Genomic DNA, 14,929 nt, shown 5'->3' on the forward strand with positions numbered 1-14,929 from the left:
TTTAAAATCAAACCAAACCAAACCAAACCAAATGTCGTTTTTTTTATTCGGTTTAGTTAAATTTTCGGTTTGGTTTTGGTTTTAACCAAAACTGTGAACAACCCTACCTGTCACTCCTGATATGCCCACACATCCATCTCAACATTCTCATCTCGGCTACTTTCATCTTTTGAACGTGAGAGATCTTAGCTGACCAACATTTCGCTCCATACAACATAGCCGGTCTAACCACCACTTTGTAGAACTTGCCCTTAAGTTGTGGTGGCACCTTCTTGTCACATAGCATACCGGAAGCGAGCCTCCATTTCATCCACCCTGCCCTGATACGATGTGTCACATCCTCGTCAATCTCCCCGCTGCCTTGCATGATAGACCCAAGGTACTTGAAACTACTTTTCTTTTGGATGGCCTGGTCACCAAGCCTAACTTCTGCGCCAACCTCCTGAGCTGTTTCACTGAACTTGCACTCTAAGTACTCTGTTTTGGTCCTACTCAGCTTAAACCCTCTAGACTCCAAGGTATGTCGCCAATCCTCCAGCTTAGCGTTAACTCTGCTACGAGTCTCATCGATCAGGACTATGTCGTCCGCTAAAAGCATACACCATGGCACGCGCGTCAATCCATCCATCACCAAGGCAAATAAAAACGGACTAAGGGCTGATCCTTGATGCAACCCCATCACAACTGAAAAGTGCTTTGAGTCCCCTCCTACTGTCTTTACCCTGGTTTTGGCACCCTCATACATGTCCTTGATCACCCTAATGTACGCCAGAGGTACACCTTTAGCCTCTAAACATCTCCATAGTATCTCTCGTGGAACTTTATCGTAAGCCTTTTCTAGATCGATGAATACCATATGCAAGTCCCTCTTCCTCTCCCTATACTGCTCCACCAGTCTCCTCATAAGAGTGTATGTGTATATAATATATATATATATATATATATATATATATATATATATATATATATATATATATATATATATATATATATATATATATACACACATATACATATATTTGTATATGCGTTTTTTTTTGGGGTGGGAGGTGGGAGGGATTCATCTTTCAAGGGGCTATGCTGAGCAGGCATTTAAATCCAAAACTTTCTAGTCACTCCAGTGCCATACTTTTTATGAGTTTGGTTATCTGGATTCTGGCCATTCTCCTTATGTGCAACCATATGTGTATGTTTTGTACTTCCTACTAAACCCTATAATACACTATGATATATATATGAATCATTTTGTATGGAAGTTCATGGGTTTCTTGTCTCAAGATATTAATAGAGATATCTTTCAATATCAGATTTTGAACCATTTAAATCCAAAACTTTCTAGTCACTCCAGTGCCATACTTTTTATGAGTTTGGTTATCTGGATTCTGGCCATTCTCCTTATGTGCAACCATATGTGTATGTTTTGTACTTCCTACTAAACCCTATAATACACTATGATATATATATATGAATCATTTTGTATGGAAGTTCATGGGTTTCTTGTCTCAAGATATTAATAAAGATATCTTTCAATATCAGATTTTGAACCATTTTCAGGACATCATAGAGGAAATTCTGTGTACATATGTTTTTCTGCTCCGGTGAGCAGATATAATGGGCTTGAGATATTTATTGTGTGCTGCAGGTTGTTGAGAATGCAAATCCCGTAGACTGGAAGAATTGGTTCCCTGATATTGAGCCATTGTTCAAACTCCTTGGTTATGAAAATGTCCCTCCTTATCTTAAGGTAAGTCCTCTGTTTTTCATGTAACTCGCTTCGTTTAGTTGCTATTTCTGTTTCATGGTTAGATCCTGCCACTGGGTTCTGCTACTAATTATTTTTTGTACCTGTGATTATTAGGGTGCATTAAGAAATGCCATAGCTACTTTTGTTCAAGTATCACCAGTTCTGAAAGATACAACTTGGAGGTATTTAGAGCAATATGATCTACCAGTAGTTGTTGGGAACACAACACAATCCTTGACAACACAGGTCGGTGGTGTCCGTGTTATTTACTCTACCTTGCAGGCTATTTGATTATTTTTTATAAATAATAAAGTAATAATTATTTAATATAATTGGGGAAGTCCTGCGTACATATGGTTGAGCTGTTTGATTAAGTAAGAGCTCGATTCAGATGATCTGTATTGCCAGGGTGGTGTTGGAATGGGTGGGTTGGGCAGAAATAAAGGAAAAGAAAAAACCATCAATTTACTGGACTGAAGATGCAATTTTGGTTTTTCTAATACGGCGATGTTTTTTTATGGTCTAATGCACTGGGATTTGGCTTCCCAAGGAATTCTCTTATTCTCTCCCATCTTCCCTCTACTTCGTCTATTTTTTAGGGACACCATCTCATCAAAAACTTTTTCATGCAGGTTTATGACATGCGATTTGAGCTGAATGAAATAGAGGCTAGAAGGGAGCAATACCCTTCAACTATATCATTCATTAACCTGTTGAATACTCTTATTGCCGCGGAAAAGGATGTTGGTGATAGAGGGCATAGGTATTAGGCTTTTGGTGATTGCACGTACCATATCATGATTTCTAGTTAATATTCTTTGGCAATTGTATTGATTCTCATTCTGAGCTACGCCTTTGCAGATTCATTGGCATCTTTAAATTCATTTATGATCATGTCTTTGGACCATTCCCTCAGAGAGCCTATGCTAATCCTTGTGAGAAGTGGCAACTTGTCATAGCTTGCCTCAAACATTTCCAGATGCAAGTCTTATCTCAATTTTATCTATGGCACTCTCTACATTTTTATCTTTTTCCATCTTGGTCCTTGTTTGTGAGGTTTTAGTTCGTTGCTTGTATATTTATGAAAGACGTTGATAACTTTCATGTCCAATAATGTTATTTGCAGGATGCTGAATATGTATAGTATCAGAGATGAGGATATTGACAGTGTTGTGGACCAATCTCAGCTGTCAGAAACAGGTCAATCTGCTCCGCTGCAGATGCAGCTGCCTGTAATAGAGTTGATGAAAGTATTAATTCCTCAACTTACGCTGTTATTTAGTGTCTTTGTCCTGTTGATGCTATCTGATTTTGTTTTAACTTTTAAATCCTTCTTTTTAAACTTTTCATGTCTAATACTCCCTCCTTTCCAATTTATGTAGCACTGTTTTATGGGCTCTAGGTCTAATGAGGGTGTATCCATTGGGACTTAAGAACCTGCAGGATTGGGAGATGGAAGAATTTCACAATTTGATTAAGTTGTTGTATGGGCTAGACACACCTAACAACTCATTGGATGTATGGAGTTGGCGGGAGAGTGGAAACGGGTTATTCACTGTTAGCTCTTTTTATAAGAGGTTACTAGTGAGGGAGGAATGTACTTTCCCCCATGACTCCATTTGGATCCCTAGAGCTCCTTGGAAGGTTAGCTCTTTTGTATTGTTAGCAGCTAGGGGTGTGATCTTAACATCGGAGAATCTGTGGAAGAGGAGGATTACCTATGTTAGTTGGTGCTTTATGTGTAAGAGAAGGCGAGAATGTAGATCATCTTCTTTTGCATTGTAAGGTGGCTAGTTGATTATGGAGGGCGTCCCTTAATTTGTTTGGGGTGCAATGGGTGATGCTGGGTACTACGAAGGTAGCTTTGCAAAGTTGGACCTATAGAAGGGAGGAAGAGAAGCTTGAGGGTATGGTGTGTTGCCCTTTTAGCATTCATGTGGGTCATTTGGAAAGAGAGGAATAGGAGGATATTTGAAGGGGTGGAACTAGAATTTGTAAAAATGCAAAGTAGTGTCATGTCCCTAGTTTCTTTTTGGTGTACCTGAGGTCCCTATTTGTATCGAGGATTGGATCTTTTGTTGAGAACCATAGTTTGATGTAGGTTCTCTTCTTTTGGTATTTGGCTTGTATACGTGGTTTCCCTCAATTATTAATAAAATTATTTACTTATCAAAAAAAAAAGAAGAAAATAAGCCATAAATATTTGTGGGATGAAATCATCTTATCAAGGGTAAAATGGTAAATGAAAAGTTAAATTGTTTCTAAATTTAGAAAGGTGTTCTTTTTGGGACAAATTAAAAAGGAAATTGTGCTACATAAAATGTGATGGGGAGTAAGTATTTGCTAGTATTGCTATGTATTAAGTTACTATTGCCGTACTTATTGTTGGCAACTCAGTTATGTAAAGTCTTTTTGCTGTTATGCAGGATTTTATGAGTGGTAAAACTGTGTTCCGGAATATCATGAGTATTCTTTCACCAGGAGTCAATTACCTAATTTCTGAAAGATCAAGTCAAATTTATGGGCAACTTCTTGAACAAGCTGTCCTCCTTTCTCTGGAAATTTTAAATCTCGTATTGGAGAAAGATTTAGCTATGTCTGAGTTTTGGAGTCCTTTGTATCAGGTAAGAATCTAAGACTTCATCTCATGTTTCCTGCTTTTTCTTTTCAATAGCCTAAGCTCCACTGGAAGAAGCTGCTAACTTGAATGAAAATAATCTCTTGCTAGTTTTATTGTAATCACTGTTTGCAGATTACATCCTATTACCAGTTGTAAAGTGTCATAATGGTTGTTTATTTTACAACTAGTTAAAATGATCTTAGCTTAGACGCTTTTGACTTTGGGCTGGTATATGTAGTGATTGAATAATCGCCATTAGCAGCATTATTAAATGTTTAATTTCTCGAGTAAGTTACAGGTGTTTCATGGAAGAACAACGGTGAAATATTCTCATAGATGAAGAGTAAAGACATTAAACGAATCGAAGTGACTGCAATGAATATTTTTTTAACTGATTCTGCTTTGCTGCATGTGAGCATGTTTACACACTACTCAAACTTATTTGATTTGGTTGAGTTGTTTTGCTGCATGTTGTTGCCTTTCCCTTTGATGTCAGTTCATTGTCTAACTGTTGCTTCTTGTCGATGCAGCCTCTAGATGTCATTCTCTCACAAGATCAGAGCCAAGTTGTGGCTTTATTAGAGTATGTTAGATATGATTTTCAGCCCCGTATTCAACAATCATCTATCAAAATAATGAACATCCTAAGGTATTCCTTTCATCCTTTTTTTTTTTTAAAAAAAATTTCTATTCCTTTTGCTGCTAATCTTTGTCATTCTCCAAGTCCCCGATTGTTCAAACAACATGATTCAATGTATTGATTGAAGTTCAATTCCTTTGCGTCACACTATTTCTTTTACCGATTCAAATAAGGGCATTTACCTTTTACAGTACTTTTAACCTTTATTGTCTATTTTGGATCTTCTTGATGCCATCAATGAAGCTACTTATTTCATTAAAAAAACGGCATTTACCTTTTAACAGTTTTCCACCTCCTCTTCCTTCTAATTAGTTTTTTAAGGATAGCACAAACTATTCTAGTGCAACCTAAATAAGAAATGTGGCATCATATTAAGTATTTAGAAAGGATTGTACTGTGTCATGTACTGCACCAATTTCTAATATCGATGATGCTTTTTCGTGGATGGCAGTTCTCGCATGGTCGGGCTTGTTCAGTTGCTCTTAAAATCCAATGCTGCAGGGTGCTTGGTTGAGGATTATGCTGCCTGCTTAGAGCTGCGATCTGAAGAATGTCAACTTATAGAGGATTGCCGTGAAGATTCAGGTGTTCTCATACTACAAGTAAGTTCCTGGATCTAAGACCTTCAGAATTGGGAAGGCGAGAGATTTACTTTCTAGTAATATGTCTTGATGCCATATTCTTTAGCCATGTTCACTGCAAGGATAGGAATGCGGAGAATGATGTTTAATTGAAAACTTTGATGAACTGGAGTCTGCTTCTTTATTAGTTGGTATTGTACTGTGTAATTGTAAGTTATTACCTTAATCTACTTAGACAATGTGCTATTAGGGGAACTTGAACCTCTAGTTTAACTTCAAAGAAAGTACGTCCAATTACATTTTAAGAAGGCACTGCATATCTATATGCAAATAATATAAGTTGATTGAGAAATCTACAAGTAAACGCAATCGGTAGCATCACTTGCCCAGAACTTACTATGGTAATTGCATACATTGATAGAGTAGAACTCCTAAACTCTTTATGGACAAGATATAATTAGACTCTGTGTGCCTTGGAATGTCAAGATAAGTGCCTGCCCGCTGTGGTGTGTTGTGAATTTCCGCAGTTAGCTTTCATAACTGCTTTCTGCTTTCAGTTTCACATATTCCTGCATTTCATATTTGTTACGTGTACATTTAATTTTCCTTACTAAGGCCTCATTTGTTTCCATTAAGATTCGGACGTCTGAATCTGAATAAGCCTCTGAATATTAAGATTTGCATTAAGATCTAGATGTCTAGATCTGAATACACATCTGAATATTAAGATGTGGTTTATATATCTGAACACTGAATAGTTAAGATTGTTTGTTTTCAATATTTGAATATGCATATGAAATTAAACATTATATTGATAAAATATTATAAAAATTTCAGTTCAACAAATTTTTTTTACCTTTTGATAAAATATAATATTTTAAAGAGAAAATAGCCAAATCCCCCCCCCAAGCTATGATCGAATTTTCAACTATACACTTATTCTTCACGGGAGTCTTATTACCCCCTTTAACCACTTAAGTGCTGGCATACCATAGAGAGTGTATTTCACTCTCTTTGAGGGAGTGAGAAGCAATAATTACATTTCTGTTATAATTAAATAATATTTTTTTCTTTTTATTTATTTATTTTTATAAGCAAAATGACCCCCTTTTAATGGAGGAAATTACTTTCCCTCTCACTTCAATGGAGAAGAAGAATCAGCAATCCCAACAATCCATCTTTGATGGATGATAAATATATATATTTGCTAGAGAAATTCATCGAACGAGCCGACGATGATGAGGAAGTAAATCATCGGAAAAGATGAATTCACCGACAAATTCATACTTGAACTTTGAAGCTTTTTAACAATGGCTTTCCATGGATTTGTGTTTTTTACTTCATTCCTCAATTTTTTTTTATAGCTCAAATCAATTGAGATGCTTTCAAACTTAAGAACTCAACAATGGGATTCCCATTTAGTAATTTCAAGTGAAAATTTTCAGATTTAGATTCAAATACACATTCTTACATCAATGGAATTTTCTAATTTTTGGCTCAAATCTTTGCACAAAATTCAAAATCGATTAACAAATAATGCGTAGATTCAATACACCAACCCAATCACATTCAAAAATTTCACAGATTTGCACAAACTCGATGAACAAAATGGAGAACAATAGCTTTTTTTCTTCTTGAAAATTTTCAGAAATTAATAAAGTCAAGAAAGCATTTGAAGGATTTGGGCAAATATTATATCAATCTATAAACTGAAGGATAAATTTGTGTATATATATCAATTATAAATTTTAAAAGAAAAAGAAAAGTAGAAAAAAGATTAAAGAATGAACTATAAATATAAAAAAATTAAAATCATTATATATATTTGACAGTTGGTAGTGTGTGCCCTTCACAGCATGTTAAAGAATGTGGGTGTCTATTTTTAAGGTGTTATTTATTCCGTTTTAAAGTAGTTTAAGGGTGTAATAGGACCCCCGTACAGTATAAGTTTGTAGTTGAGAATCCGATCATAGCTTGAGGGGGCATTTGGCTATTTTCTCTATTTTAAATGTTAAAATTTGATTAAAAAATTAAATTATATGATATGCAATTAAAAATTATTGTAACATGAATAATTTTAAGACAACATAAACATATTTTCATAAAAAGAATTATTCAACTAATCAAATTCTAACATTCAAACATTATAAAGCGTGTTAAATAATGAAAATATAAAAACTCTCAAGTATTTCCTCTTCTTTGCATTAGTTGAAGTGCAAGTTCTTCACGAATATTACTCATTATCTGTGAATCTGTAGCTATCCAACCAGGTCCATTAGTTTCATTCAACATTTCTTCGTGTTCTCCTTCATCCTCGTCAAATATTAATTGAGATGACTCGTATTGATTTAAAAGGTCATCATTTATACGCTCCTTCCTAATAAAATTATGAACTGCAAAATATGCAACATCTCTCTAAACATCAATAGAATATGGAGGCATCTTGTCTAATAAAGGAAATCTTGTTTTCAGAACTCCATAAGTACGTTCTATAACATTTCTGAGTTGTGCATGACCATGGTTAAAATTTTCCTCCAAATTAGTAGCCGGCCTAAGATGATAATCTCCTAACCAATATCAAACATTACGATATGGTGCTAGAAATCCTCGAGTGTTTGGATATGCCACATCACATAAATAGTATTTATCTGTCATTACAATAATATTCAAATGTTCACAATAAAGAGTTAAACATTATTTCATAATAGTTTAAGTTGTATCACTTACTAGAAGGGGGGAATGGAAATCCATTATCTTGATTAGATACAATCTCTGTTAGAACTTGAGCATCATGTGCTACCCTTTTCCATCCAGCATAAACATAAGTGAAGACCATGTTAAAATCGCATATACCTAATACATTTTGATAACATTTACCTTTTCCTCTTCCTCTATACATAATTTGTTGATTAGCGGGAACGACTGCATGTACTAATGTCCCATCAAGTGCACCTATTGCTCCCTACAAATAAATATATATAAAAAAAAAAAAAAAAAAAGGGCAGCCCGGTGCACTAAAGCTCCCGCTATGCGCGGGGTCCGGGGAAGGGCCTGACCACAAGGGTCTATTGTACGCAGCCTTGCCTTGCATTTCTGCCAGAGGCTGTTTCCAAGGCTTGAACCCGTGACCTCCTGGTCACATGGCAGCAACTTTACCAGTTACAAATAAATATATAAAAATTAAAAATTACGAAATTTTTTAATATAAAATTCTAAATGATAACATGAAAAATACCACCTTAAAAATTATGCGTAACCTTTGTTGAGCACCCGAAATATTTGAATTTGAGTTGGACGATGTAGATGATATCATCTCTTTTGCAAATTTCATCATTGCTTCAAGAACCTCATGAAAATATTTGTGAATTGTTTGCGAAGAATGTTGAAATCTTCTCTTGATAACCACGAAACGCTCGTTATGCCCTATAATGCATAAAAATATTGCTATTTTTTCTTCAACGGATACATGTTTACTATTTGTGAGCCATCCATTATGTCTAAAATATTGACACAATCGCACATATGCATCACGAGACATGCGCATCAACTCCAAACATTGTCAACTAGAACCAGATAATAATTCTAGTGTGTAATTCTGACCATATAAAGATGATGTTAAGTCTTTATTTCTTTGAACATTTTTGAGTCTAAGATGTTTTCTACCCCAATACAAGCTCATCAACCATTATATTTGATCTTCACTGTCCATCTCTAAACTGTTTTAACAAAAATAATAAACAATAAACGATAATAAGCATAATATGTTTGTATTTGGTTGACATAAAAATCTACCTAATTACAAAAAATTAATCACAACACATAATCATAATCATCAAGCATAACATTAAAAAAATATCAAGAATATTTTTTTTATTGGCATAATATAATATCAAAAAGTTCAAAGTATGATAGATTCTAGTTGAAAAATAATAAATAAGGTGTCACATTATCAACGCCTAACATATATTCTAGCTAATTAGAAAAACTAAAGAATTCCTATTTTTTCCCAATAACCTTAATCCAATTCTCTAACTTCTGAACCTCTAGTGTCATCCATTCTTTTTTGGAGCTGTCACTTTCACAAAATATACTAATAGCTGTACTGTATAATGGCTCTTCCCATCCAAGTCCATCTAATTTTTCCATACATTCTTCAAAGGTAGGTGCACTATTTTTTTAATTAATAACTCCAAAGCAGTACTCGTCTTCTCATCAATTTTCAATTGAGATGAAGAAGTTTTTCTTTTCTTCCCCAAAATTTTCTTTTCAGCTGAAACTGAAAATTGGGATGGATAATTATTAGGAGTTCCATTATTTTTGTCACCAACTAGCTCTTCAACTTCATCAGGTGTATCTACATTTATAGTAGCAGATACAGAAGAGTCACCTGGATGGGGATAGGTACAACTTGGACTCCAACCATGAACTCCTGTTGCAGTAGAACCTTCAAAAAGTTTTGAACACAAATCGGGGAAGGGTAGATGTGAAGTCTTCAATGTCTTTGCTTTTGGATGAGCCTATATTCAAATATAAGAGATAATATTTTTAATAGGAACATAAAACTTTTTTTATAGCAAAATGAAGAAAAAATTTATTAACTAACAAACCTTTATGTACTCATCCCACTCACTATTAGACATCAGAATAGTATTGGTTATTGGATCATAAATATTGCCAGTCTTTTTAGTAATTAGCAACCAAGCTTGATATTTTTCTTTTAGATAATCATAACGATTCTTCATCTGTTTTTGGGTAACAATAAACCATGAGAGGTTTCCAAAGCTAGTTTAACCTTATTCCATGAGTTTGACTTCAAACTACTTCCAAGTCTCCATTTAAAGATATTTCTTGAATACAAGTTTCTAAAAAAGTCATATCTATCTCCAAATGCTTCCAAATCACTCTTGAATTTTCACTAGATTGTTCCATAGCTAAAATATAAAATATAATAAATATAACATATGAACAGATGCAACAAAAAATAACTAAACAAAGACAATTTACATGATTAAAAATATCAAAAACGAAGAAAAAAATCTTCAAATTTAGAATATTGAAGCAAAAACTAATCTAGTTGTAGTATGTCATGATATTTCTTCTTTTAACCACTCTCTGATTCACATGTATTAAGAGATTAAAATACAACAACAATAATAATATATTTAGTGCAATCTCACAAGTGAGTTTGATCATACCAGTGAGTTTGAGAGTTTAAAGATCAAAGTGTCTCAATAAAATTAGTGGCATAAGACAATTTTAATAAAACACCTTAACTATGCACATAATTCAACAACGATAATATATCTAGTGTAATTTCATAAGTGAATTTGATGATCAAAGAATCTCAATAAAATTAGTGGCCTAAAATTAAATTTTAATAAGAAACCTGAAATATGTATACATAGTTATTGTTCCACCACCAATTTGTATGAGAGAAATCTTTCCCTTGTTGTTTTTACTTGCCTCAAGGATTCTTGACAAACATCAATACACCAAAAATATTATTGCAACAAGTGTTCTTGACAAACGTCAATACACCCATAAAAATTGTTAATATTAAAAAAATAATTGTAAAGATTATGAAAACTTACCAGTTCTAGAGGAAAAAATTGGCGTTGATTGAAAAAAGAGAGGAAAAAAGTTTGTAGTAGTGAGAGCAAAGTCGTGCAAAGAGAGAGTGAAAGAGGCGATGCATTGTCTTCTAATTTTTTGTAGCGTATTTATTTTGTCTGAATGTTGTTAAGATTCTCCTGCAGATCTGATCCATTTAGATCTTTTTAGATCCATTAAGAGTTTTTTTAAAAAAAAACAAATGGACTTATGGGCTGAATCTGAATGGTTCAGATTCAGACCTATAAAACTAACGCACTTAATGAGTTGAATCTGAATTATTAAGATTCAGACTTCCAGTGCAAGCAAATGAGGCCTAAATGTAACACACCGTTTTCCTTGTTCATGAGTTTCTTTAGTCCTAACCCCTAATTTATATATTAAGCTTTGGTGTTTCTTGTTTATTAATTTGGAGTCTTTTTCCTTTTCTTTCTGATAAGAATTTGCTTTTGGAAACTGAGAACTTCAAATTTGAAGTTTGAATTATAAGTTCTCTTTTTTCTCTATAGGCAATCATAGTCTGTGGGTTCGTGAACTTGGGTCATTAAGAAGAAATTAAGTTGTACCTTTTTCCAACACTTGTGATTCCTCAAATAAGTTTGCCAAATCACTTTGAATGGAAAGCCATGTTCTTACGTAGGTGTCAGTGTAGCATCCTGAAAAGAATCTGTAACTAAATTCAAATACAGATGTATTTCTTCACTTTCTTTTTTGTGCAATACGGCTTCATATGTAGAAGCCATGTTTGATCTTTGAGCACATAACATGACATGTAATGGTGCTAATTGTAATACTCACCAGCATTCACTTGATGTTGGATATTAAGTAAATTCATCCTTCTCCGATAATTTTTTTGGTGATGTTTTTTACTTATTAGAGAATGAATTTGGTCAAAGCTGGTGCTCTTTTCTTCTTAAATGTTGGTTACAATCATTGACTGATTCTCTGGTTCTTCAATTGCAGCTGCTTATTGATAATATTAGCCGGCCTGCCCCGAATATCACACATCTATTGCTCAAATTTGATGTCGATGGCGCTGTTGAGAGGACCGTGCTTCAGCCAAAATTTCACTATAGGTTCTATTTCAATTGATATATTTTAACTCCCGTGCTCCTTTGTTTTACTCAAGGACTTGAAATTCGTTCTTTCTACTGCAGTTGCTTGAAGATCATTCTTGATGTGTTGGAAAAACTTCTGAAACCTGACATCAATGCATTGCTCCATGAATTTGCATTTCAGGTTGGAGTGGTTTGATCATTGTATCGGGGTGTATAGTCTTGTTTATTTTCCTTTTCATATGATTTGTCAATTGACTTTAAGCTGTAGAGGCTGTTAGTCTGTTCTTTGAAACTGCTATAAATCCTTGTACTTTGGTGAGCTTATAATTGGTTACTATATGCAGCTTCTTTATGAGTTATGTACCGATCCCCTGACTTGTAATCCTATGATGGATTTGTTGAGCACCAAAAAGTATTGGTTCTTTGTACAGGTGCGACTGTGTAGATTGAAATTATTTTGTATATTATTCCACATTTTAGAAAACCACATTCTTGCTTTTGATCCATTTTTCTCAATTATTGTTTAAATTTATCTTTACAGCATCTGGATTTAATTGGCACTGCTCCACTTCCCAGAAGGAATAGCAGTCAGGCACTTCGTATCAGTTCCCTTCATCAGGTCTGTTTTTGAGCTAGTGGTTCGTTTGTTCCTCTAATTAACTAGGTGAGTATGCTTCAAATATTTCTCCAATTTTGCTTACTTGATCTAATTTATTGGTTTCACATGTCCCTTGTTTCTTCAGAGAGCATGGCTGTTGAAGCTTCTAACAATAGAATTGCATGCGGCTGATATGTCTAGTTCCACTCATCGAGAAGCTTGTCAAAGTATTCTATCTCAACTATTTGGAGAGGGAATTTTTGAACACGATGTTGATCTCGGTGTATCTTCTCCCTATAGTCATATCAGTCCTGGAGTGAATGGAGCCAGAATGATTAGTAAAACTAAGGTAAAGTTTTTACTGCTCACAGTGTCTCGAGTATTCAGGAATATGATTACATCCTCTCATTTTTTTACTGTTCTCATTGTTATTAATGTCACATTCCAATCATTTTATTTCATGCTTCTGTTTCCTGTCTTTGCCTTGCCTCTTGGCCCTCTCTCTGTCCTTCTTTTACTATCACTTCTCAATATTCTATTTAACACGTCAACAATTTATTTGCCTTCTGTTCATATGAAGCTCAAGCATTTGCTCAAAATCATTGAAACTCTCGAGTCTGAACTTTTATGTTTTCTTCTATCTTCATATTATATACACCTTGCTCTGAACATTTCTTCCACTTAAGTGGTGACATAACCAAGATTGTTCCTTACATAATCCCTTATCTGTGTTCAGTGTGTTCTTAACTTCTGCCCCACCTCCATTATCTATTTCTCGATCGTTTCTCCTCTTCTTCGTCTGTAACAGTTATGAGATATTTCCCAAATTACTTAGAGCAACCTTCCCCAAATTTTCTCCCTTTTGATGTTGATTCCCTCTTATAGTATGTAGATGGTGTCACGTATAAGTTGCTCTCAAACCTGTGCATCGAATAGGAACTTTTATTTCTATCAAAATATTTCTAATGCTTCTGCGGCTGCTATTTCAAACCTCTTGGTAGTCGTTTGCTTTGCGGACAAAATTATTCTGGGATTATAATACATGATTAATAATCGTTGGATAATGTACTTAGGGTTTGTTTCGTTCAATGGAATAAATATGGGTATATAGTGTATAATCTAAGTTAGTTTGGTTTTAAACTGGATAAACTTGGATAAATTTTTGTTTCTAATTTTAACCTTGACCTTCATAATACAACATTTTGAAAAGAGCTTTGGCAGAGCGGTGATTTGCCATGTTGGATGTGGTATAAAAGCTTAAGCTATTAGGAAAAGAACACTTCTATTTACATAATTATGTCTTCAACATGTTCCCTCATATACAACATGATTATTTTTCATGAGCAAATTACGTGAAATTCTATTTGGTTTTTAATAGTGGGTGGCGATGAAACTTGAACCCAGGATTTCTGCATTTTCTGATACCATATTGAAATGTCTGGCGATCGCATCGGAAACATCAAATAGTTAGAGAGAGCACACTTCTATTTATTTATGTCTTCAATATCGAAAGTAAAAAATCAACCAAACAAAGTTTAAAACGATACCAAATTTAATACTGGTATTTTTTGGTACTCCTGGTAACCAGATGAGCCCTAATTGTGGTGTTCCTTTCTTGTCACTCATGTTTTCTTCATAACTTCGATTTATTATTAATATTTTTTGGATTAAATCTTCTTCTTTTTTTGGATAAGTTAGATAAGTATCTTCTGTTTCCATTATTAAAGAAAGTTAGAACAACTTCCATTTGCATTTATGTATAGGTATTGGAGTTGCTTGAAGTTGTCCAGTTTAAATCTCCTGATACTGTGTTGAAATCTTCACAAGCAGTTTCAAGTTCGAAATATGGGTTTCTGGTAGGGACCTTGTTAGGTTTGGATCAGTTTTTCCTTGCTTTTATTTTTTTGGGGAGTAGTCTTTTCAATTCTCTGGCATTCTGCAGGCTGAAGATATACTTACCAATCCTGCTACTTCTGAAAAGGGTGGTGTTTATTATTACTCAGAACGTGGAGACCGTTTAATTGATCTAGCTGCATTTCGTGACAAATTATGGCAGGTGCAGTATTTCTTAGCACTCC

General features: G+C 34.3%; 1 protein-coding gene across 1 annotated transcript in view; it reads left to right on the top strand.

Moving 5' to 3' along the window:
• The window catches only part of LOC129869992 (nuclear pore complex protein NUP205), a 49,200-nt gene that overhangs the window by 26,605 nt on the left and 7,666 nt on the right, over nucleotides 1-14,929 (top strand). The window contains exons 14-28 of the mRNA XM_055944550.1: nucleotides 1,643-1,744; nucleotides 1,859-1,990; nucleotides 2,377-2,507; nucleotides 2,606-2,725; nucleotides 2,871-2,994; nucleotides 4,171-4,368; nucleotides 4,895-5,013; nucleotides 5,456-5,606; nucleotides 12,159-12,271; nucleotides 12,353-12,434; nucleotides 12,598-12,684; nucleotides 12,795-12,872; nucleotides 12,997-13,200; nucleotides 14,615-14,707; nucleotides 14,794-14,907. Of these exons, the coding sequence (XP_055800525.1) occupies nucleotides 1,643-1,744; nucleotides 1,859-1,990; nucleotides 2,377-2,507; nucleotides 2,606-2,725; nucleotides 2,871-2,994; nucleotides 4,171-4,368; nucleotides 4,895-5,013; nucleotides 5,456-5,606; nucleotides 12,159-12,271; nucleotides 12,353-12,434; nucleotides 12,598-12,684; nucleotides 12,795-12,872; nucleotides 12,997-13,200; nucleotides 14,615-14,707; nucleotides 14,794-14,907 (1,848 nt within the window). The remainder of the gene's footprint in view (nucleotides 1-1,642; nucleotides 1,745-1,858; nucleotides 1,991-2,376; nucleotides 2,508-2,605; nucleotides 2,726-2,870; nucleotides 2,995-4,170; nucleotides 4,369-4,894; nucleotides 5,014-5,455; nucleotides 5,607-12,158; nucleotides 12,272-12,352; nucleotides 12,435-12,597; nucleotides 12,685-12,794; nucleotides 12,873-12,996; nucleotides 13,201-14,614; nucleotides 14,708-14,793; nucleotides 14,908-14,929) is intronic.

Source organism: Solanum dulcamara, chromosome 10 (assembly GCF_947179165.1).
Source record: "Solanum dulcamara chromosome 10, daSolDulc1.2, whole genome shotgun sequence".
NCBI lineage: Eukaryota > Viridiplantae > Streptophyta > Magnoliopsida > Solanales > Solanaceae > Solanum > Solanum dulcamara.